General features: G+C 47.3%; 1 protein-coding gene across 1 annotated transcript in view; it reads right to left on the bottom strand.

The window, feature by feature from the left end:
* Positions 1 to 20,087, bottom strand: part of LOC137311571 (oxysterols receptor LXR-alpha-like) — a gene marked incomplete at its 5' end in the record, with an annotated part of 94,443 nt that extends 74,356 nt beyond the window's left edge. The window contains 3 exons of the mRNA XM_067978703.1: positions 911 to 1,010; positions 6,993 to 7,172; positions 19,882 to 20,087. Of these exons, the coding sequence (XP_067834804.1) occupies positions 911 to 1,010; positions 6,993 to 7,172; positions 19,882 to 20,087 (486 nt within the window). The remainder of the gene's footprint in view (positions 1 to 910; positions 1,011 to 6,992; positions 7,173 to 19,881) is intronic.
* Between the last annotated feature and the right edge of the window lie 3,816 nt (positions 20,088 to 23,903).

The following is a 23,903-nucleotide window of genomic DNA, read 5'->3' as shown; positions in this document are numbered from 1 at the left end:
GTAGGGCTGGAGGAGGTTACAGAGATCTCTGAGGGTTGTGGGGCTGGAGGAGGTTACAGAGATCTCGGAGGGTTGTAGGGCTGGAGGAGGTTACAGAGATCTCGGAGGGTCGTAGGGCTGGAGGAGGTTACAGAGATCTCGGGGGGTTGTAGGGCTGGAGGAGGTTACAGAGATCTCGGAGGGTTGTAGGGCTGGAGGAGGTTACAGAGATCTCGGAGGGTTGTAGGGCTGGAGGAGGTTACAGAGATCTCGGAGGGTTGTAGGGCTTGAGGAGGTTACAGAGATCTCGGGTCATAGGGCTGGAGGAGGTTACAGAGATCTCGGAGGGTTGTAGGGCTGGAGGAGGTTACAGAGATCTCGGAGGGTTGTAGGGCTGGAGGAGGTTACAGAGATCTCGGGGGGTTGTAGGGCTGGAGGAGGTTACAGAGATCTCGGAGGGTCGTAGGGCTGGAGGAGGTTACAGAGATCTCGGAGGGTCGTAGGGCTGGAGGAGGTTACAGAGATCTCGGAGGGTCGTAGGGCTGGAGGAGGTTACAGAGATCTCTGAGGGTTGTAGGGCTGGAGGAGGTGACAGAGATCTCGGAGGGTTGTAGGGCTGGAGGAGGTTACAGAGATCTCGGAGGGTTGTAGGGCTGGAGAAGGTTACAGAGATCTCGGAGGGTTGTAGGGCTGGAGGAGGTTACAGAGATCTCGGAGGGTCGTAGGGCTGGAGGAGGTTACAGAGATAGGAAGGGGCGAGGCCACGGAGGGATTTGAAAACAAGGATGAGAATTTTAAAATCGAGGCGTTCCCGGACCGGGAGCCAATGTGGGTCAGCGAGCACGGGGGGTGATGGGTGAACGGGACATGGTGTGAGTTAGGATACGCCATGACAGTAACAAGGCATTGTGACACTACAATAAGTACACACCCGCCCTGGCAAAGTCGTCCCTGGTGTAACTGAAGTCCTTGAGAAAGGTGATGCCCTCTATCCGTGGGTCATACCTTCGCGATGTTTCCAGCAGCATGATCTTAGAAAGAGGAGAAAAATCAAATCACAAAGATATATCAAAGTTTATCAACAGAAATTTACGTTAGGACATAAGTGAGGAGACAAGAGTCAGAGAAAATTTGCGACACAGAAGGAGGCCATTCGGCCCATCGTGTCCGTGCCGGCCGAAAATGAGCCACCCAGCCTAATCCCACTTTCCAGCACTTGGTCCGTAGCCCTGTAGGTTTCGGCTCTTCTGGGGCACATCCAGGTACTTTTTAAATGAGTTGAGGGTTTCTGCCTCTCCCACCCTCTCAGGCAGTGAGTTCCAGACCCCCACCACCCTCTGGGTGAAAAAAATCTCTCCTCAGCTCCCCTCTAATCCTTCTACCAATTACGTTAAATCTATGCCCCCCGGTCACTGACCCCTCTGCTAAGGGAAATAGGTCCTCGCTATCCATTCTATCTGGGCCCCTCATAATTTTATACACCTCAATTAAATCTCCCCTCAGCCTCCTTTGTTCCAAGGAAAACAACCCCAGTCTATCCAATCTTTCCTCATAGCTAAAATTCTCCAGTCCTGGCAACATCCTCGTAAATCTCCTCTGTACCCTCTCTAGTGCAATCACATCTTTCCTGTAATGTGGTGACCAGAACTGTACGCAGTACTCAAGCTGTGGCCTAACTAATGTTTTATACAGTTCCAGCATAACCTCCCCGCTCTTATATTCTATGCCTCAGCTAATAAAGGAAAGTATCCCGTATGCCTTTTTAACCACCTTATCTACCTGTCCTGCTACCTTCAGGGATCTGTGGACATGCACTCCAAGGTCCCTCACTTTCTCTACACCTCTCAGTATCCTCCCAAGTGATAATCTCATTTTTGGACCCCTAACTAGCTGTCAGGATAGAGTGATAATCCCAGTGTTAAACACACTCACCCACGTGCCAAGACACAGTGATAATCCCAGTGTTAAACACACTCACCCACGTGTCAGGACACAGTGATAATCCCAGTGTTAAACACACTCACCCACGTGTCAGGACACAGTGATAATCCCAGTGTTAAACACACTCACCCACGTGTCAGGACACAGTGATAATCCCAGTGTTAAACACACTCACCCACGTGTCAGGACACAGTAATAATCCCAGTGTTAAACACACTCACCCACGTGTCAGGACACAGTGATAATCCCAGTGTTAAACAAACTCACCCACGTGTCAGGACACAGTGATAATCCCAGTGTTAAACACAGTCACCCACGTGTCAGGACACAGTGATAATCCCAGTGTTAAACACAGTCACCCACGTGTCAGGACACAGTGATAATCCCAGTGTTAAACACACTCACCCACATGTCAGGACACAGTGACAATACCAGTGTTAAAAACACTCACCCACGTGTCAGGACACAGTGATAATCCCAGTGTTAAACACACTCACCCACGTGTCAGGACACAGTGATAATCCCAGTGTTAAACACACTTACCCACGTGTCAGGACACAGTGATAATCCCAGTGTTAAACACACTCACCCACGTGCCAAGACACAGTGATAATCCCAGTGTTAAACACACTCACCCACGTGTCAGGACACAGTGACAATACCAGTGTTAAACACACTCACCCACGTGTCAGGACACAGTGATAATCCCAGTGTTAAACACCGTCACCCACGTGTCAGGACACAGTGACAATACCAGTGTTAAACACACTCACCCACATGTCAGGACACAGTGATAATCCCAGTGTTAAACACACTCACCCACGTGTCAGGACACAGTGACAATACCAGTGTTAAACACACACACCCACGTGTCAGGACACAGTGATAATCCCAGTGTTAAACACACTCACCCACATGTCAGGACACAGTGACAATACCAGTGTTAAAGACACTCACCCACGTGTCAGGACACAGTGATAATCCCAGTGTTAAACACACTCCCCCACGTGTCAGGACACAGTGATAATCCCAGTGTTTAACACACTCACCCACATGTCAGGACACAGTGATAATCCCAGTGTTAAACACAGTCACCCATGTGTCAGGACACAGTGATAATCCCAGTGTTAAACACACTCACCCACATGTCAGGACACAGTGACAATACCAGTGTTAAACACACTCACCCACGTGTCAGGACACAGTGATAATCCCAGTGTTAAACACACTCACCCACGTGTCAGGACACAGTGATAATCCCAGTGTTAAACACACTCACCCACATGTCAGGACACAGTGATAATCCCAGTGTTAAACACACTCACCCACGTGTCAGGACACAGTGATAATCCCAGTGTTAAACACACTCACCCACGTGTCAGGACACAGTGATAATCCCAGTGTTAAACACACTCACCCACGTGTCAGGACACAGTGATAATCTCAGTGTGAAACACACTCACCCACATGTCAGGACACAGTGATAATCCCAGTGTTAAACACACTCACCCACGTGTCAGGACACAGTGATAATCCCAGTGTTAAACACACTCACCCACATGTCAGGACACAGTGATAATCCCAGTGTTAAACACACTCACCCACGTGTCAGGACACAGTGATAATCCCAGTGTTAAACACACTCACCCACGTGTCAGAACACAGTGATAATCCCAGTGTTAAACACACTCACCCACGTGTCAGGACACAGTGACAATACCAGTGTTAAACACAGTCACCCACGTGTCAGGACACAGTGATAATCCCAGTGTTAAACACACTCACCCACGTGTCAGGACACAGTGATAATCCCAGTGTTAAACACACTCACCCACATGTCAGGACACAGTGACAATATCAGTGTTAAACACAGTCACCCACGTGTCAGGAGACAGTGATAATCCCAGTGTTAAACACACTCACCCACGTGTCAGGACACAGTGACAATACCAGTGTTAAACACACTCACCTACGTGTCAAGACACAGTGATAATCCCAGTGTTAAACACACTCACCCACGTGTCAGGACACAGTGATAATCCCAGTGTTAAACACACTCACCCACGTGTCAGGACACAGTGACAATACCAGTGTTAAACACACTCACCCACGTGTCAGGACACAGTAAAAATCCCAGTGTTAAACACACTCACCCACGTGTCAGGACACAGTGATAATCCCAGTGTTAAACACTGTCACCCACGTGTCAGGACACAGTGATAATCCCAGTGTTAAACACACTCACCCACGTGTCAGGACACAGTTACAATACCAGTGTTAAACACACTCACCCACGTGTCAGGACACAGTGATAATCCCAGTGTTAAACACAGTCACCACGTGTCAGGACACAGTGATAATCCCAGTGTTAAACACACTCACCCACGTGTCAGGACACAGTAACAATCCCAGTGTTAAACACACTCCCCCACGTGTCAGGACACAGTGATAATCCCAGTGTTAAACACAGTCACCACGTGTCAGGACACAGTGATAATCCCAGTGTTAAACACACTCACCCACGTGTCAGGACACAGTGATAATCCCAGTGTTAAACACACTCACCCACGTGTCAAGACACAGTGATAATCCAAGTGTTAAACACACTCACCCACGTGTCAGGACACAGTGACAATACCAGTGTTAAACACAGTCACCCACGTGTCAGGACACAGTGATAATCCCAGTGTTAAACACACTCACCCACATGTCAGGACACAGTGACAATACCAGTGTTAAACACACTCACCCACATGTCAGGACACAGTGATAATCCCAGTGTTAAACACGCCCACCCACGTGTCAGGACACAGTGATAATCCCAGTGTTAAACACACTCACCCACGTGTCAGGACACAGTGATAATCCCAGTGTTAAACACACTCACCCACATGTCAGGACACAGTGACAATACCAGTGTTAAACACACTCCCCCACGTGTCAGGACACAGTGATAATCCCAGTGTTAAACACACTCCCCCATGTGTCAGGACACAGTGATAATCCCAGTGTTAAACACACTCACCCACATGTCAGGACACAGTGACAATACCAGTGTTAAACACACTCCCCCACGTGTCAGGACACAGTGATAATCCCAGTGTTAAACACGCCCACCCACGTGTCAGGACACAGTGATAATCCCAGTGTTAAACACAGTCACCCACGTGTCAGGACACAGTGATAATCTCAGTGTTAAACACACTCACCCACGTGTCAGGACACAGTGATAATCCCAGTGTTAAACACACTCACCCACGTGTCAGGACACAGTGATAATCTCAGTGTGAAACACACTCACCCACATGTCAGGACACAGTGATAATCCCAGTGTTAAACACACTCACCCACGTGTCAGGACACAGTGATAATCCCAGTGTTAAACACACTCACCCACGTGTCAGGACACAGTGATAATCCCAGTGTTAAACACACTCACCCACGTGTCAGGACACAGTGATAATCCCAGTGTTAAACACACTCACCCACGTGTCAGAACACAGTGATAATCCCAGTGTTAAACACACTCACCCACGTGTCAGGACACAGTGACAATACCAGTGTTAAACACAGTCACCCACGTGTCAGGACACAGTGATAATCCCAGTGTTAAACACACTCACCCACGTGTCAGGACACAGTGATAATCCCAGTGTTAAACACACTCACCCACGTGTCAGGACACAGTGATAATCCCAGTGTTAAACACAGTCACCCATGTGTCAGGACACAGTGATAATCCCAGTGTTAAACACACTCACCCACGTGTCAGGACACAGTGATAATCCCAGTGTTAAACACACTCACCCACGTGTCAGGACACAGTGATAATCCCAGTGTTAAACACACTCACCCACGTGTCAGGACACAGTGATAATCCCAGTGTTAAACACACTAACCCACGTGTCAGGACACAGTGACAATCCCAGTGTTAAACACAGTCACCACGTGTCAGGACACAGTGATAATCCCAGTGTTAAACACACTAACCCACGTGTCAGGACACAGTGACAATCCCAGTGTTAAACACAGTCACCACGTGTCAGGACACAGTAATAATCCCAGTGTTAAACACACTCACCCACGTGTCAGGACACAGTGATAATACCAGTGTTAAACACACTCACCCACGTGTCAGGACACAGTGATAATCCCAGTGTTAAACACACTCACCCACGTGTCAGGACACAGTGATAATCCCAGTGTTAAACACACTCCCCCACGTGTCAGGACACAGTGACAATACCAGTGTTAAACACAGTCACCACGTGTCAGGACACAGTGATAATCCCAGTGTTAAACACACTCACCCACGTGTCAGGACACAGTGATAATCCCAGTGTTAAACACACTCACCCACGTGTCAGGACACAGTGATAATCCCAGTGTTAAACACACTCACCCACGTGTCAGGACACAGTGATAATCCCAGTGTTAAACACACTCACCCACGTGTCAGGACACAGTGATAATCCCAGTGTTAAACACACTCACCCACGTGTCAGGACACAGTGATAATCCCAGTGTTAAACACACTCCCCCACGTGTCAGGACACAGTGATAATCCCAGTGTTAAACACACTAACCCACGTGTCAGGACACAGTGACAATCCCAGTGTTAAACACAGTCACCACGTGTCAGGACACAGTGATAATCCCAGTGTTAAACACACTAACCCACGTGTCAGGACACAGTGACAATCCCAGTGTTAAACACAGTCACCACGTGTCAGGACACAGTAATAATCCCAGTGTTAAACACACTCACCCACGTGTCAGGACACAGTGATAATACCAGTGTTAAACACAGTCACCCACGTGTCAGGACACAGTGATAATCCCAGTGTTAAACACACTCACCCACGTGTCAGGACACAGTGATAATCCCAGTGTTAAACACACTCACCCATGTGCCAGTTCCCAGTTTATATTCTCGCTTTGTGCTCAGTTCTGGATGTGGTTCAGTGAATGAAAGAGATTTGCAAACTGAGCATTTTTGTCGATTCTCGGCCAATCGGGATCTTTATCGGCAGTACTAACGAGTGCTGCTGGAATTAGAATTGGGATCGTACCTCAATGGTCGAAGTCTTCAGCAGAGCGATCTGATCTTCACGGGTGAGGTCCAGGAAACCCGGCACCAGTTTTGCGAAGTCAACAATTTCCTGGACGGAAATAATAGCCAGTTCGGTGAAGTGTGCAAACCTCTGCTGCCTCATTTCTCGATTGTGTGAATCGACACTCTGTGGCCACGGCTGTGGGAGAAAGGAGGTGGGATTTAGTAGTGTGCAACCTTTATTCAATGTTTTAACATAACTCATCAGTGTGTAAACATAAGGATGGGACCTGCTTCTGTGTTTTATGTGTGCGATGTCTGATCTCTGTTCAGACTCCGTGCAGACAGTGGACTGTTATTTTCAGCAAATAACGGGTACCAGCTACCTTAAAGAGATTTCGAAGAAACCTCCTCCCTTTAAGAGATTGAGCTCCCCCTGGTGGTGGAAAGTGTGAATTACATTGATTCCATGTGCAAGGCCTGGAATGGGACGCTGATTGCAGGGAAGAGCTCCCTCGGGTCCAAACTAGGGTCTTGCCTGTGCAGGGTCCGTCGGATCAGGGGTGTGAGCGCATCGCGTTACCACCGCCCAAAAACGGACCCGTATCGAATTTTTCCCCCTGAATTCATCAATAGGATAACGGACGTAAGACACTGAATCCACCAATAGGATAAAGGACGTAAGACACTGAATCCACCAATAGGATAACGGACGTAAGACACTGAATCCACCAATAGGATAAAGGACGTAAGACACTGAATCCACCAATAGGAGAAAGGACGTAAGACACTGAATCCACCAATAGGATAAAGGACGTAAGACACTGAATCCACCAATAGGATAAAGGACGTAAGACACTGAATCCACCAATAGGAGAAAGGATGTAAGACACTGAATCCACCAATAGGATAAAGGATGTAAGACACTGAATCCACCAATAGGATAAAGGACGTAAGACACTGAATCCACCAATAGGATAAAGGACGTAAGACACTGAATCCACCAATAGGACAAAGGACGTAAGACACTGAATCCACCAATAGGGTAAAGGACGTAAGACACTGAATCCACCAATAGGACAAAGGACGTAAGACACTGAATCCACCAATAGGACAAAGGACGTAAGACACTGAATCCACCAATAGGACAAAGGACGTAAGACACTGAATCCACCAATAGGACAAAGGATGTAAGACACAGAATCCACCAATAGGATAAAGGACGTAAGACACTGAATCCACCAATAGGATAAAGGACGTAAGACACTGAATCCACCAATAGGACAAAGGATGTAAGACACTGAATCCACCAATAGGATAAAGGACGTAAGACACTGAATCCACCAATAGGACAAAGGACGTAAGACACTGAATCCACCAATAGGATAAAGGACGTAAGACACTGAATCCACCAATAGGATAAAGGACGTAAGACACTGAATCCACCAATAGGAGAAAGGACGTAAGACACTGAATCCACCAATAGGGTAAAGGACGTAAGACACTGAATCCACCAATAGGATAAAGGACGTAAGACACTGAATCCACCAATAGGAGAAAGGACGTAAGACACTGAATCCACCAATAGGATAAAGGACGTAAGACACTGAATCCACCAATAGGACAAAGGACGTAAGACACTGAATCCACCAATAGGAGAAAGGACGTAAGACACTGAATCCACCAATAGGGTAAAGGACGTAAGACACTGAATCCACCAATAGGACAAAGGACGTAAGACACTGAATCCACCAATAGGGTAAAGGACGTAAGACACTGAATCCACCAATAGGACAAAGGACGTAAGACACTGAATCCACCAATAGGATAAAGGACGTAAGGCACTGAATCCACCAATAGGAGAAAGGACGTAAGACACTGAATCCACCAATAGGAGAAAGGACGTAAGACACTGAATCCACCAATAGGATAAAGGACGTAAGACACTGAATCCACCAATAGGATAAAGGATGTAAGACACTGAATCCACCAATAGGAGAAAGGACGTAAGACACTGAATCCACCAATCGGATAAAGGACGTAAGACACTGAATCCACCAATAGGATAAAGGACGTAAGACACTGAATCCACCAATAGGAGAAAGGACGTAAGACACTGAATCCACCAATAGGAGAAAGGACGTAAGACACTGAATCCACCAATAGGATAAAGGACGTAAGACACTGAATCCACCAATAGGATAAAGGACGTAAGACACTGAATCCACCAATAGGAGAAAGGACGTAAGACACTGAATCCACCAATAGGATAAAGGACGTAAGACACTGAATCCACCAATAGGAGAAAGGACGTAAGACACTGAATCCACCAATAGGATAAAGGACGTAAGACACTGAATCCACCAATAGGAGAAAGGACGTAAGACACTGAATCCACCAATAGGATAAAGGACGTAAGACACTGAATCCACCAATAGGGTAAAGGACGTAAGACACTGAATCCACCAATAGGAGAAAGGACGTAAGACACTGAATCCACCAATAGGACAAAGGACGTAAGACACTGAATCCACCAATAGGATAAAGGACGTAAGACACTGAATCCACCAATAGGACAAAGGACGTAAGACACTGAATCCACCAATAGGAGAAAGGACGTAAGACACTGAATCCACCAATAGGATAACGGACGTAAGACACTGAATCCACCAATAGGAGAAAGGACGTAAGACACTGAATCCACCAATAGGAGAAAGGACGTAAGACACTGAATCCACCAATAGGAGAAAGGACGTAAGACACTGAATCCACCAATAGGACAAAGGACGTAAGACACTGAATCCACCAATAGGATAAAGGACGTAAGACACTGAATCCACCAATAGGAGAAAGGACGTAAGACACTGAATCCACCAATAGGACAAAGGACGTAAGACACTGAATCCACCAATAGGAGAAAGGACGTAAGACACTGAATCCACCAATAGGAGAAAGGACGTAAGACACTGAATCCACCAATAGGATAAAGGACGTAAGACACTGAATCCACCAATAGGATAAAGGACGTAAGACACTGAATCCACCAATAGGATAAAGGACGTAAGACACTGAATCCACCAATAGGATAAAGGATGTAAGACACTGAATCCACCAATAGGATAAAGGATGTAAGACACTGAATCCACCAATAGGATAAAGGACGTAAGACACTGAATCCACCAATAGGATAAAGGATGTAAGACACTGAATCCACCAATAGGATAAAGGATGTAAGACACTGAATCCACCAATAGGAGAAAGGACGTAAGACACTGAATCCACCAATAGGATAAAGGACGTAAGACACTGAATCCACCAATAGGAGAAAGGACGTAAGACACTGAATCCACCAATAGGATAAAGGATGTAAGACACTGAATCCACCAATAGGATAAAGGATGTAAGACACTGAATCCACCAATAGGAGAAAGGACGTAAGACACTGAATCCACCAATAGGATAAAGGACGTAAGACACTGAATCCACCAATAGGAGAAAGGACGTAAGACACTGAATCCACCAATAGGAGAAAGGACGTAAGACACTGAATCCACCAATAGGATAAAGGACGTAAGACACTGAATCCACCAATAGGAGAAAGGACGTAAGACACTGAATCCACCAATAGGAGAAAGGACGTAAGACACTGAATCCACCAATAGGGTAAAGGATGTAAGACACTGAATCCACCAATAGGATAAAGGATGTAAGACACTGAATCCACCAATAGGAGAAAGGACGTAAGACACTGAATCCACCAATAGGATAAAGGATGTAAGACACTGAATCCACCAATAGGATAAAGGACGTAAGACACTGAATCCACCAATAGGAGAAAGGACGTAAGACACTGAATCCACCAATAGGATAAAGGACGTAAGACACTGAATCCACCAATAGGAGAAAGGACGTAAGACACTGAATCCACCAATAGGATAAAGGATGTAAGACACTGAATCCACCAATAGGATAAAGGATGTAAGACACTGAATCCACCAATAGGAGAAAGGACGTAAGACACTGAATCCACCAATAGGATAAAGGACGTAAGACACTGAATCCACCAATAGGAGAAAGGACGTAAGACACTGAATCCACCAATAGGAAAAAGGACGTAAGACACTGAATCCACCAATAGGATAAAGGACGTAAGACACTGAATCCACCAATAGGAGAAAGGACGTAAGACACTGAATCCACCAATAGGAGAAAGGACGTAAGACACTGAATCCACCAATAGGGTAAAGGACGTAAGACACTGAATCCACCAATAGGAGAAAGGACGTAAGACACTGAATCCACCAATAGGGTAAAGGACGTAAGACACTGAATCCACCAATAGGAGAAAGGACGTAAGACACTGAATCCACCAATAGGATAAAGGACGTAAGACACTGAATCCACCAATAGGACAAAGGACGTAAGACACTGAATCCACCAATAGGACAAAGGACGTAAGACACTGAATCCACCAATAGGAGAAAGGACGTAAGACACTGAATCCACCAATAGGATAAAGGACGTAAGACACTGAATCCACCAATAGGATAAAGGACGTAAGACACTGAATCCACCAATAGGATAAAGGACGTAAGACACTGAATCCACCAATAGGATAAAGGACGTAAGACACTGAATCCACCAATAGGACAAAGGACGTAAGACACTGAATCCACCAATAGGATAAAGGACGTAAGACACTGAATCCACCAATAGGATAAAGGACGTAAGACACTGAATCCACCAATAGGAGAAAGGACGTAAGACACTGAATCCACCAATAGGAGAAAGGACGTAAGACACTGAATCCACCAATCGGATAAAGGACGTAAGACACTGAATCCACCAATAGGATAAAGGACGTAAGACACTGAATCCACCAATAGGATAACGGATGTAAGACACTGAATCCACCAATAGGAGAAAGGACGTAAGACACTGAATCCACCAATAGGATAAAGGACGTAAGACACTGAATCCACCAATAGGATAAAGGACGTAAGACACTGAATCCACCAATAGGATAACGGATGTAAGACACTGAATCCGTCACCAGGTCCAGATGAATTGTATCCCAGCTGTTAAGAGAAGCCAGGGATGAAATAGCGGAGGCTCTGACCATCATTTTCCAATCCTCCCTGGCTACAGGCGTGGTGCCGGTGGATTGGAGGACTGCTAACGTACCGTTGTTTAAAAAGGGAGAAAGGGATAGACCGAGTAATTACAGGCCAGTCAGTCTAACCTCGGTGGTGGGCAAATTATTGGAAACAATTCTGAGGGACAGCATAAATCGTCATTTAGAAAGGCACAGGTTAATCAAGGGCAGTCAGCATGGATTTGTTAAGGGGAGGTCGTGTCTGACTAACTTGATTGAATTTTTTGAGGAGGATCAATGATGGTAACGCATTTGACAAGGTCCCACATGTCAGACTGATCAGAAAAGTTAAGGTCCATGGGATCCAAGGGAGAGTGGCAAGTTGGATCCAAAATTGGCTCAGTGGCAGGAAGCAAAGGGTAATGGTCGACGGGTGTTTTTGCAACTGGAAGGCTGTTTCCAGTGGGGTACCGCAGGGCTCAGTACTAGATCACTTGCTTTTTGTGATATATATATTAATGATTTGGACTTGAATGTGGAGGACTTAATCAAGAAGTTTGCAGATGATACAAAAATTAGCCATGTGGTTGATAGTGAGGAGGAAAGCTGTAGACTGCAGGAAGATATCAATGGGCTGGTCAGATGGGCAGAAAAGTGGGAAATGGAATTCAATCCACAGAAGTGTGAGGTGATGCATTTGGGGAGGGCAAACAAGGCAAGGGAATACACAATAAATGGGAGGATACTGAGAGGTGTAGAGAAAGTGAGGGACCTTGGAGTGTATGTCCACAGATCCCTGAAGGTAGCAGGACAGGTAGATAAGGTGGTTAAGAAGGCATAGGGAATATTTTCCTTTATTAGCTGAGGCATAGAATATAAGAGCAGGGAGGTTATGCTGGAACAGTATAAAACACTAGTTAGGCCACAGCTTGAGTACAGTGTACAGTTCTGGTCACCACATTACAGGAAAGATGTGATTGCACGAGAGAGGGTACAGAGGAGATTTACGAGGATGTTGCCAGGGCTGGAGAATTTTAGCTATGAGGAAAGATTGGATAGGCTGGGGTTGTTTTCCTTGGAACAAAGGAGGCTGAGGGGAGATTTAAATGAGGTATATAAAATTATGATGGGATTAGGATAGGGAGGACCTATTTCCCTTTGCGGAGGGGTCAGTGACCGGGGGGCATAGATTTAAAGTAATTGGTAGAAGGATTAGAGGGGAGCTGAGGAGAGATTTTTTTCACCCAGAGGGTGGTGGGGGTCTGGAACTCACTGCCTGAGAGGGTGGGAGAGGCAGAAACCCTCAACTCATTTAAAAAGTACTTGGATGTGCACCTGAAGAGCCGAAACCTACAGGGCTACAGACCAAGTGCTGGCAAGTGGGATTAAGTTGGATAGCTCTTTTTCGGCCGGCACGGACACAATGGGCCGAATGGCCTCCTTCTGTGCCGTAACTTTCCATGATTCTAATAGGATAAAGGACGTAAGATACTGAACACGTCAATGGGAGAGAGAACGTAAGATTTGAATCCATCAATGTGATGAGATTCAAGAAAGGAGGGAGAGAGAAAACAGGGAACTATAGGTCAGTTAGCCTGACATCAGTCATCAGGAAAATGCTGGAATCCATTGTTAAGGAAGTGGTAACAGGGCACTTCGAAAATCATAATATGATTAGGCAGAGTCAACATAGTTTTATGAAAGGGAAATCGTGTATGACAAATTTATGGGAGTCTTTTGAGGGTGTAACTAGCAGGGTAGATAAAGGGGAACCAGTGGATGTAGTATATTTGGATTTTCAAAATGCATTCGATAAGGTGGTTACACAAGATAAGGGCTCATGGGGTTGGGGGTAATAAATCAGCATGGATAGAGGATTGGATAACAGACAGAAAAGAGAGAGTAGGAATAAATGGGTCATTTTCAGGATGGCAGGCAGTAACTAGTGGGGTGCCGCAGGGATCAGTGCTTGGGCCTCAGCTATTTACAATCTATATTAATGACTTAGATGAAGGGACCGAGTGTAATGTATCCAAGTTTGCTGACGATACAAAGCTAGGTGGGAAAATAAGCTGTGAGGAGGACACAAAGAGTCTGCAAAGGGATAGAGTCAGGTTAAGTGAGTGGGCAAGAAGGTGGCAGATGGAGTATAATGTGGGGAAATGTGAGGTTATTCACTTTGGTAGGAAGAATAGAAAAACAGAACATTTTTTAAATGGTGAGAAATTATTAAATGTTGGTATTCAGAGAGATTTGGGTGTCTTTGTACAAGGAACACAGAAAGTTAACATGCAGGTACAGCAAGCAATTAGGAAGGGAAATGGCATCTTGGCCTTTATTGCAAAGGGGTTGGAGTACAAGAGTAAGGAAGTCTTACTACAATTGTACAGGGCTTTGGTGAGACCTCACCTGGAGTACTGTGTACAGTTTTGATCTCCTTATCTAGGGAAGGATATACTTGCCTTAGAGGGAGTGCAACAAAGGTTCACTAGATTGATTCCTGGGATGAGAGGGTTGTCCTATGAGGAGAGATTGAGTAGAATGGGCCTATACTCTCTGGAGTTTAGAAGAATGAGAGGTGATCTCATTGAAACATATAAGATTATGAGGGGGCTTGACAGGGTAGATGCTGAGAGGATGTTTCCCCTGGTTGGAGAGTCTGGAACTCGGGGGCATAGTCTTAGGATAAGGGGTCGGACATTTAAGACTGAGATGAGGAGGAATTTCTTCACTCAGAGGGTTGTGAATCTTTGGAATTCTCAACCCCAGAGGGCTGTGGATGCTGAGTCACTGAGTATATTCAAGGCTGAGATTGATAGATTTTTGGACTCTCGGGGAATCAAGGGATATGGGGATCAGGCAGGAAAGTGGAGTTGAGGTTGAAGATCAGCCATGATCTGATTGAATGGCGGAGCAGGCTCGAGGGGCCGAATGGCCCACTCCTGCTCCTATTTCTTATGATCTTATGTTCTTATGTGATAAAGGATGTATAACACTGAATCCACCAATAGGATAAAGGACGTAAGACACTGAACTCATCCATCTCAGAAACTTTGTGTGTGACCATGCAACACCAACATGGCAGCCGCCAAGCTCTCCTCCTGTGTTCACGGCTCGCGAGCTGTGTTGGGGAGGGCGTTGGTTTCTTTGTTCACATGGCTGGCTCGATGGTTTTGCTTGGAATCTTCAGCTCTGCCTTGGTATTTACAGCACTGTTTTGTTTCTCTTCCCTGACTTTGTTATCTTCCAGTTGGCATCTGGCCATTGGTTGGGATTTGATCCGCTGACCTTTGGCGTGTCCATTCGGTGAGTAATTTTAATGTATGGGTTGCTCGTGCTTTAGGTTGGACACTGGCCTTTCACCTCTGGGACTTGGGTTCAAATCCAGCGCAGAGTGATGGGATGGAATGCCCAGTATCTCCTGGCTGTAAGGACCTACGTGAAATGACTTCAGACCAGCTACCAGCCAGTTCCTCAATAATGCTGCACGTAACTTGGTTTGTAATTCATTTATCTGTGAATTGATGAATTTTTGAATGGGTGTTATTTCTGTGTGTTTATCTTGACGAACTGTGATAACTGGATCACCAAGAATTGGTTTGGATGATGCGAGTGGGGAGACATTTTTTCCCCTAATATGATTGGGTAGAAATTTCATTCTCCAATGTGAATGGACAGATTTTTCTTTTCCTCCAATATGACTGGAAAGAAGTATTTTTATTGGACTGAGAGGAGAGAAAGATATTGAGGAATGTGATTGGTGAACAATGGAAAAAGAGAAAAACTCTTTATCGGCGAGGGAGACGAAGCTGGACGGTCAGGAAATGATCGAATGATCATCAAAAGCAAAACAGTATCCGCACCCATCGAAGGCTCGGTGATGACATCACGGCCCACGTCAGACTGGAAATGGCCAGATCAAAAGGCCGCAGGCTTCAGCCCTGGTCTGAGTTAGTTGGACTCACCAGGGTAACAACAGGAGGGCGACAATCGACCTCAGTACCCCTGGATCAGAGGGGAGATGGGGAAATCAGCCTGGATTCCCACATCTGGCGAGTGTGGGTGCTGGGTGAGGAGGAACATGTCCAGCGAGAGTCACCATCTCGGCTCGCACATCAAGATGAACCACTCGAAGCTGTGGGACGGTTGCCCCGGTCAGAGTCGGCAATCTTCGGGACAGGACAGGCAGGGCAAACAAATCAGTCCAATCCACGACACCCCGACACCAGGGCCGACAAATTGGACGCTGCCCGAGTTGGGGCCCCGATTCTGGTGCAGTGAACGCTGGGCTCGCCCCGAATGAAGCTGGAGGCGGCAGGATCGCGGCTAGCTGGTCCACCGGCCCCATCAGGAGAGCACGGGCGAGCTACGGGCACGGCCCCAGTGGCACCTCACCGGTCACTGTTGTAATGCAGGCAAACAGGGCAGGGAATTTACACACAGCAAGATCCCACAAGCAGGACAGGGGTAATTTATTTTCGTGAAGTTGGCTGATGGATAAATATTGACCAGATCAAAGGACAGTACTGCCCTGCTCTTTTTACAATAGTGCTGTGGGATCTTTTACATCCACCTGAAAGGGCAGACGGGGCCTCGGTTTAACATCTCATCCAAAAGACGATACCTCCGATAGTGCAGCGCTCCCCCAGTACTGACCCTCTGACAGTGCAGCGCTCCCTCAGTACTGACCCTCCGATAGTGCAGCTCTCCCTCAGTACTGACCCTCCGACAGTGCAGCGCTCCCTCAGTACTGACCCTCCGACAGTGCAGCGCTCCCTCAGTACTGACTCTCCGACAGTGCAGCTCTCCCTCAGTACTGACCCTCCGACAGTGCAGCTCTCCCTGAGTACTGACCCTCCGACAGTGCAGCTCTCCCTCAGTACTGACCCTCCGACAGTGCAGCACTCCCTCAGTACTGACCCTCCGACAGTGCAGCGCTCCCTCAGTACTGACCCTCCGACAGTGCAGCGCTCCCTCAGTACTGACCCTCCGACAGTGCAGCGCTCCCCCAGCACTGGCCCTCCGACAGTGCAGCGCTCCCTCAGTACTGACCCTCCGACAGTGCAGCGCTCCCTCAGTACTGACCCTCCGACAGTGCAGCGCTCCCTCAGTACAGACCCTCTGACAGTGCAGCCCTCCCTCAGTACTGACCCTCCGACAGTGCAGTGCTCCCTCAGTACTGACCCTCCGACAGTGCAGCGCTCGCTCAGTACTGACCCTCCGACAGTGCAGCGCTCCCCCTGTACTGACCCTCCGACAGTGCAGCGCTCCCTCAGTACTGCCCCTCCGACAGTGCAGCGCTCCCTCAGTACTGACCCTCCGACAGTGCAGCGCTCCCTCAGTACTGCCCCTCCGACAGTGCAGCGCTCCCTCAGTACTGACCCTCCGACAGTGCAGCGCTCCCCGAGTACTGACCCTCCGACAGTGCAGCACTCCCTCAGTACTAACCCTCCGACAGTGCAGCGCTCCCTCAGTACTGACCCTCCGACAGTGCAGTGCTCCCTCAGTACTGACCCTCCGACAGTGCAGCGCTCCCTCAGTACTGACCCTCCGACAGTGCAGCGCTCCCTCAGTACTGACCCTCCGACAGTGCAGCGCTCCCTCAGGACTGACCCTCCGACAGTGCAGCGCTCCCCCAGTACTGACCCTCCGACAGTGCAGCGCTCCCTCAGTACTGACCCTCCGACAGTGCAGCGCTCCCTCAGTACTGCCCCTCCGACAGTGCAGCGCTCCCTCAGTACTGCCCCTCCGACAGTGCAGCCCTCCCTCAGTACTGACCCTCCGACAGTGCAGCACTCCCTCAGTACTGACCCTCCGACAGTGCAGCACTCCCTCAGTACTGACCCTCCGACAGTGCAGCACTCCCTCAGTACTGACCCTCCGACAGTGCAGCGCTCCCTCAGTACTGACCCTCCGACAGTGCAGCTCTCCCTCAGTACTGACCCTCCGACAGTGCAGCACTCCCTCAGTACTGACCCTCCGACAGTGCAGCACTCCCTCAGTACTGACCCTCCGACAGTGCAGCACTCCCTCAGTACTGACCCTCCGACAGTGCAGCCCTCCCTCAGTACTGACCCTCCGACAGTGCAGCGCTCCCTCAGTACTGACCCTCCGACAGTGCAGCGCTCCCCCAGTACTGACTCTCCGACAGTGCAGCTCTCCCTCAGTACTGACCCTCCGACAGTGCAGCTCTCCCTGAGTACTGACCCTCCGACAGTGCAGCTCTCCCTCAGTACTGACCCTCCGACAGTGCAGCACTCCCTCAGTACTGACCCTCCGACAGTGCAGCGCTCCCTCAGTACTGACCCTCCGACAGTGCAGCGCTCCCTCAGTACTGACCCTCCGACAGTGCAGCGCTCCCCCAGCACTGGCCCTCCGACAGTGCAGCGCTCCCTCAGTACTGACCCTCCGACAGTGCAGCGCTCCCTCAGTACTGACCCTCCGACAGTGCAGCGCTCCCTCAGTACAGACCCTCTGACAGTGCAGCCCTCCCTCAGTACTGACCCTCCGACAGTGCAGTGCTCCCTCAGTACTGACCCTCCGACAGTGCAGCGCTCCCTCAGTACTGACCCTCCGACAGTGCAGCGCTCCCCCTGTACTGACCCTCCGACAGTGCAGCGCTCCCTCAGTACTGCCCCTCCGACAGTGCAGCGCTCCCTCAGTACTGACCCTCCGACAGTGCAGCGCTCCCTCAGTACTGCCCCTCCGACAGTGCAGCGCTCCCTCAGTACTGACCCTCCGACAGTGCAGCGCTCCCCGAGTACTGACCCTCCGACAGTGCAGCACTCCCTCAGTACTAACCCTCCGACAGTGCAGCGCTCCCTCAGTACTGACCCTCCGACAGTGCAGTGCTCCCTCAGTACTGACCCTCCGACAGTGCAGCGCTCCCTCAGTACTGACCCTCCGACAGTGCAGCGCTCCCTCAGTACTGACCCTCCGACAGTGCAGCGCTCCCTCAGGACTGACCCTCCGACAGTGCAGCGCTCCCCCAGTACTGACCCTCCGACAGTGCAGCGCTCCCTCAGTACTGACCCTCCGACAGTGCAGCGCTCCCTCAGTACTGCCCCTCCGACAGTGCAGCGCTCCCTCAGTACTGCCCCTCCGACAGTGCAGCCCTCCCTCAGTACTGACCCTCCGACAGTGCAGCACTCCCTCAGTACTGACCCTCCGACAGTGCAGCACTCCCTCAGTACTGACCCTCCGACAGTGCAGCACTCCCTCAGTACTGACCCTCCGACAGTGCAGCGCTCCCTCAGTACTGACCCTCCGACAGTGCAGCTCTCCCTCAGTACTGACCCTCCGACAGTGCAGCACTCCCTCAGTACTGACCCTCCGACAGTGCAGCACTCCCTCAGTACTGACCCTCCGACAGTGCAGCACTCCCTCAGTACTGACCCTCCGACAGTGCAGCCCTCCCTCAGTACTGACCCTCCGACAGTGCAGCGCTCCCTCAGTACTGACCCTCCGACAGTGCAGCGCTCCCTCAGTACTGACCCTCCGACAGTGCAGCGCTCCCTCAGGACTGACCCTCCGACAGTGCAGCGCTCCCTCAGGACTGCTCCAGTGTCAACCTAGATTTTGTGCTCATATCTCTGGAGTGGAGCTTGTCCTTTCTGCCTCAGAGGTGAGGATGATAACCGTGAGCGACAGCGACAATGACCAGTGAAGTATGTCCAAGTAGTTCTTTGAAGTCTAAACTGGAGGAAGCTGAATTTTGGTGTCGGTGTATCGCCCGTCCTGTGAGCCCAGTGACAGTGTACGCCTGACTGTCTTTGCTGGGTTCAGTTCAGAGGTCGTCAACCGAAACACTAACCGTCACTTTCAATCGGTCACTCAGTGACCGCTTGTTACACTGTTGCTGAGCAACCACCAGCATTCTGATCATCTCAACCTGTGCCCCATTGAGTCTGGGAATCGCCCAGTCAGACAGGGCACTTGGGGTCAGCCTGACTGTCTTCGTCACCTCTTCCTCCAGCTTCTTCATCTTCTTCAGTCGGATCTGTTCCTCTGAGAGGACACCTGGAACACACGCATTAATCACATCACAGATAGACACACAGCCTGTATAATACAGACACTCATTAATCACATCACAGATAGACACACAGCCTGTATAATACAGTCACTCATTAAACTCAGCACAGATAGACACACAGCCCGGATAATACAGTCACTCATTAATCTCAGCACAGATCGACACACAGCCTGTATAATACAGACACTCATTAATCACATCACAGATAGACACACAGCCTGTATAATACAGACACTCATTAATCACATCACAGATAGACACACAGCCTGGATAATACAGTCACTCATTAATCTCAGCACAGATAGACACACAGCCCTGTATAATACAGACACGCATTAATCTCATCACAGATAGACACACAGCCTGCATAATACAGACACTCAATAATCTCATCACAGATAGACACACAGCCCTGTATAATACAGACACTCAATAATCTCATCACAGAGAGACACACAGCCCTGTATAATACAGACACTCAATAATCTCATCACAGATAGACACACAGCCCTGTATAATACAGTCACTCAATAATCTCATCACAGATAGACACACAGCCTGTATAATACAGTCACTCAATAATCTCATCACAGATAGACACACAGCCCTGTATAATACAGACGCGCATTAATCTCATCACAGATAGACACACAGCCCTGTATAATACAGACACGCATTAATCTCAGCACAGAGAGACACACAGCCCTGCATAATACAGACACTCATTAATCTCAGCACAGATAGACACACAGCCTGTACAATACAGACACTCATTAATCTCAGCACAGATAGACACACAGCCTGTATGATACAGACACTCATTAATCACATCACAGATAGACACACTGCCTGTATAATACAGTCACTCAATAATCTCATCACAGATAGACACACAGCCTGTATAATACAGTCACTCAATAATCTCATCACAGATAGACACACAGCCCTGTATAATACAGTCACTCATTAATCACATCACAGATAGACACACAGCCCTGTATAATACAATCACTCATTAATCACATCACAGATAGACACACAGCCCTGTATAATACAGTCACTCATTAATCACATCACAGATAGACACACAGCCCTGTATAATACAGTCACTCATTAATCACATCACAGATAGACACACAGCCCTGTATAATACAGTCACTCATTAATCACATCACAGATAGACACACAGCCCTGCATAAAACAGTCACTCAATAATCACATCACAGATAGACACACAGCCTGTATAATACAGTCACTCATTAATCTCATCACAGACAGACACACAGCCTGTATAATACAGACACTCATTAATCACATCACAGATAGACACACAGCCTTTATAATACAGACATTCATTAATCTCATCAGAGACAGACACACAGCCTGTATAATACAGACACTCATTAATCACATCACAGATAGACACACAGCCCTGGAAATACAGACACTCAATAATCACATCACAGACAGACACACAGCCTTTATAATACAGACACTCATTAAACTCATCACAGATAGACACACAGCCCTGTATAATACATTCACTCATTAATCTCAGCACAGATAGACACACAGCCCTGTATAATACAGACACTCATTAATCACATCACAGATAGACACACAGCCTGTATAATACAGTCACTCATTAATCTCATCACAGATAGACACACAGCCTGTATAATACAGTCACTCATTAATGTCATCACAGATAGACACACAGCCTGTATAATACAGTCACTCATGAATCACATCACAGATAGACACACAGCCCTGTATAATACAGTCACTCATTAATCTCATCACAGATAGACACACAGCCCTGTATAATACAGACACTCGTTAATCACATCACAGATAGACACACAGCCTGTATAATACAGTCACTCATTAATCTCATCACAGATAGACACACAGCCTGTATAATACAGTCACTCATTAATCTCATTACAGATAGACACACAGCCTGTATAATACAGTCACTCATGAATCACATCACAGATAGACACACAGCCCTGTATAATACAGTCACTCATTAATCTCATCACAGATAGACACACAGCCCTGTATAATACAGACACTCATTAATCACATCACAGATAGACACACAGCCCTGTATAATACAGACACTCAATAATCACATCACAGATAGACACACAGCCCTGTATAATACAGACACTCAATAATCTCATCACAGATAGACAAACAGCCTGTATAATACAGTCACTCATTAATCTCATCACAGATAGACACACAGCCCTGTATAATACAGTCACTCATGAATCACATCACAGATAGACACACAGCCCTGTATAATACAGTCACTCATGAATCACATCACAGATAGACACACAGCCTGTATAATACAGTCACTCATTAATCTCATCACAGATAGACACACAGCCCTGTATAATACAGTCACTCATGAATCACATCACAGATAGACACACAGCCTGTATAATACAGTCACTCATTAATCTCATCACAGATAGACACACAGCCCTGTATAATACAGACACTCATTAATCTCATCACAGATAGACACACAGCCCTGTATAATACAGTCACTCATTAATCACATCACAGATAGACACACAGCCTGTATAATACAGACACTCATTAATCACAGCACAGATAGACACACAGCCCTGTATAATACAGACACTCATTAATCTCATCACAGATAGACACACAGCCCTGCATAATACAGTCACTCATTAATCTCATTACAGATAGACACACAGCCTGTATAATACAGACACGCATTAATCACATCACAGATAGACACACAGCCCTGTATGATACAGACACTCATTAATCACATCACAGATAGACACAAATTCCTGTACAATACAGACACTCATTAATCTCATCACAGATAGACACACAGCCCTGTATAATACAGTCACTCATTAATCACATCACAGATAGACACACAGCCTGTATAATACAGACACTCATTAATCTCATCACAGATAGACACACAGCCTGTATAATACAGACACTCATTAATCACATCACAGATAGACACACAGCCTGTATAATACAGACACTCATTAATCTCATCACAGATAGACACACAGCCTGTATAATACAGACACTCATTAATCACATCACAGATAGACACACAGCCTGTATAATACAGACACTCATTAATCTCATCACAGATAGACACACAGCCTGTATAATACAGACACTCATTAATCTCATCACAGATAGACACACAGCCCTGTATAATAAAGTCACTCATTAATCTCAGCACAGATAGACACACAGCCCTGTATAATACAGACACTCAATAATCACATCACAGATCGACACACAGCCCTGTATAATACAGACACTCATTAATCTCATCACAGATAGACACACAGCCCTGTATAATACAGACACTCAATAATCACGTCACAGATAGACACACAGCCCTGTATAATACAGTCACTCATTAATCACATCATAGATAGACACACAGCCTGTATAATACAGGCACTCATTAATCTCATCACAGATAGACACACAGCCCTGTATAATACAGACACTCATTAATATCATCACAGACAGACACACAGCCCTGGATAATACAGACACTCATTAATCTCATCACAGATAGACACACAGCCCTGTATAATACAGACGCTCATTAATCACATCACAGATAGACACACAGCCCTGTATAATACAGACACTCAATAATCACATCACAGATGGACACACAGCCTGTATAATACAGACACTCATGAATCTCATCACAGACAGACACACAGCCTGTATAATACAGTCACTCATTAATCACATCACAGATA

Source organism: Heptranchias perlo, unplaced genomic scaffold (assembly GCF_035084215.1).
Source record: "Heptranchias perlo isolate sHepPer1 unplaced genomic scaffold, sHepPer1.hap1 HAP1_SCAFFOLD_360, whole genome shotgun sequence".
Classification (NCBI taxonomy): Eukaryota; Metazoa; Chordata; class Chondrichthyes; order Hexanchiformes; family Hexanchidae; genus Heptranchias; species Heptranchias perlo.
Note: the sequence above shows the minus strand (reverse complement) of the source record. Positions and strands in the feature narration are given on the sequence as shown.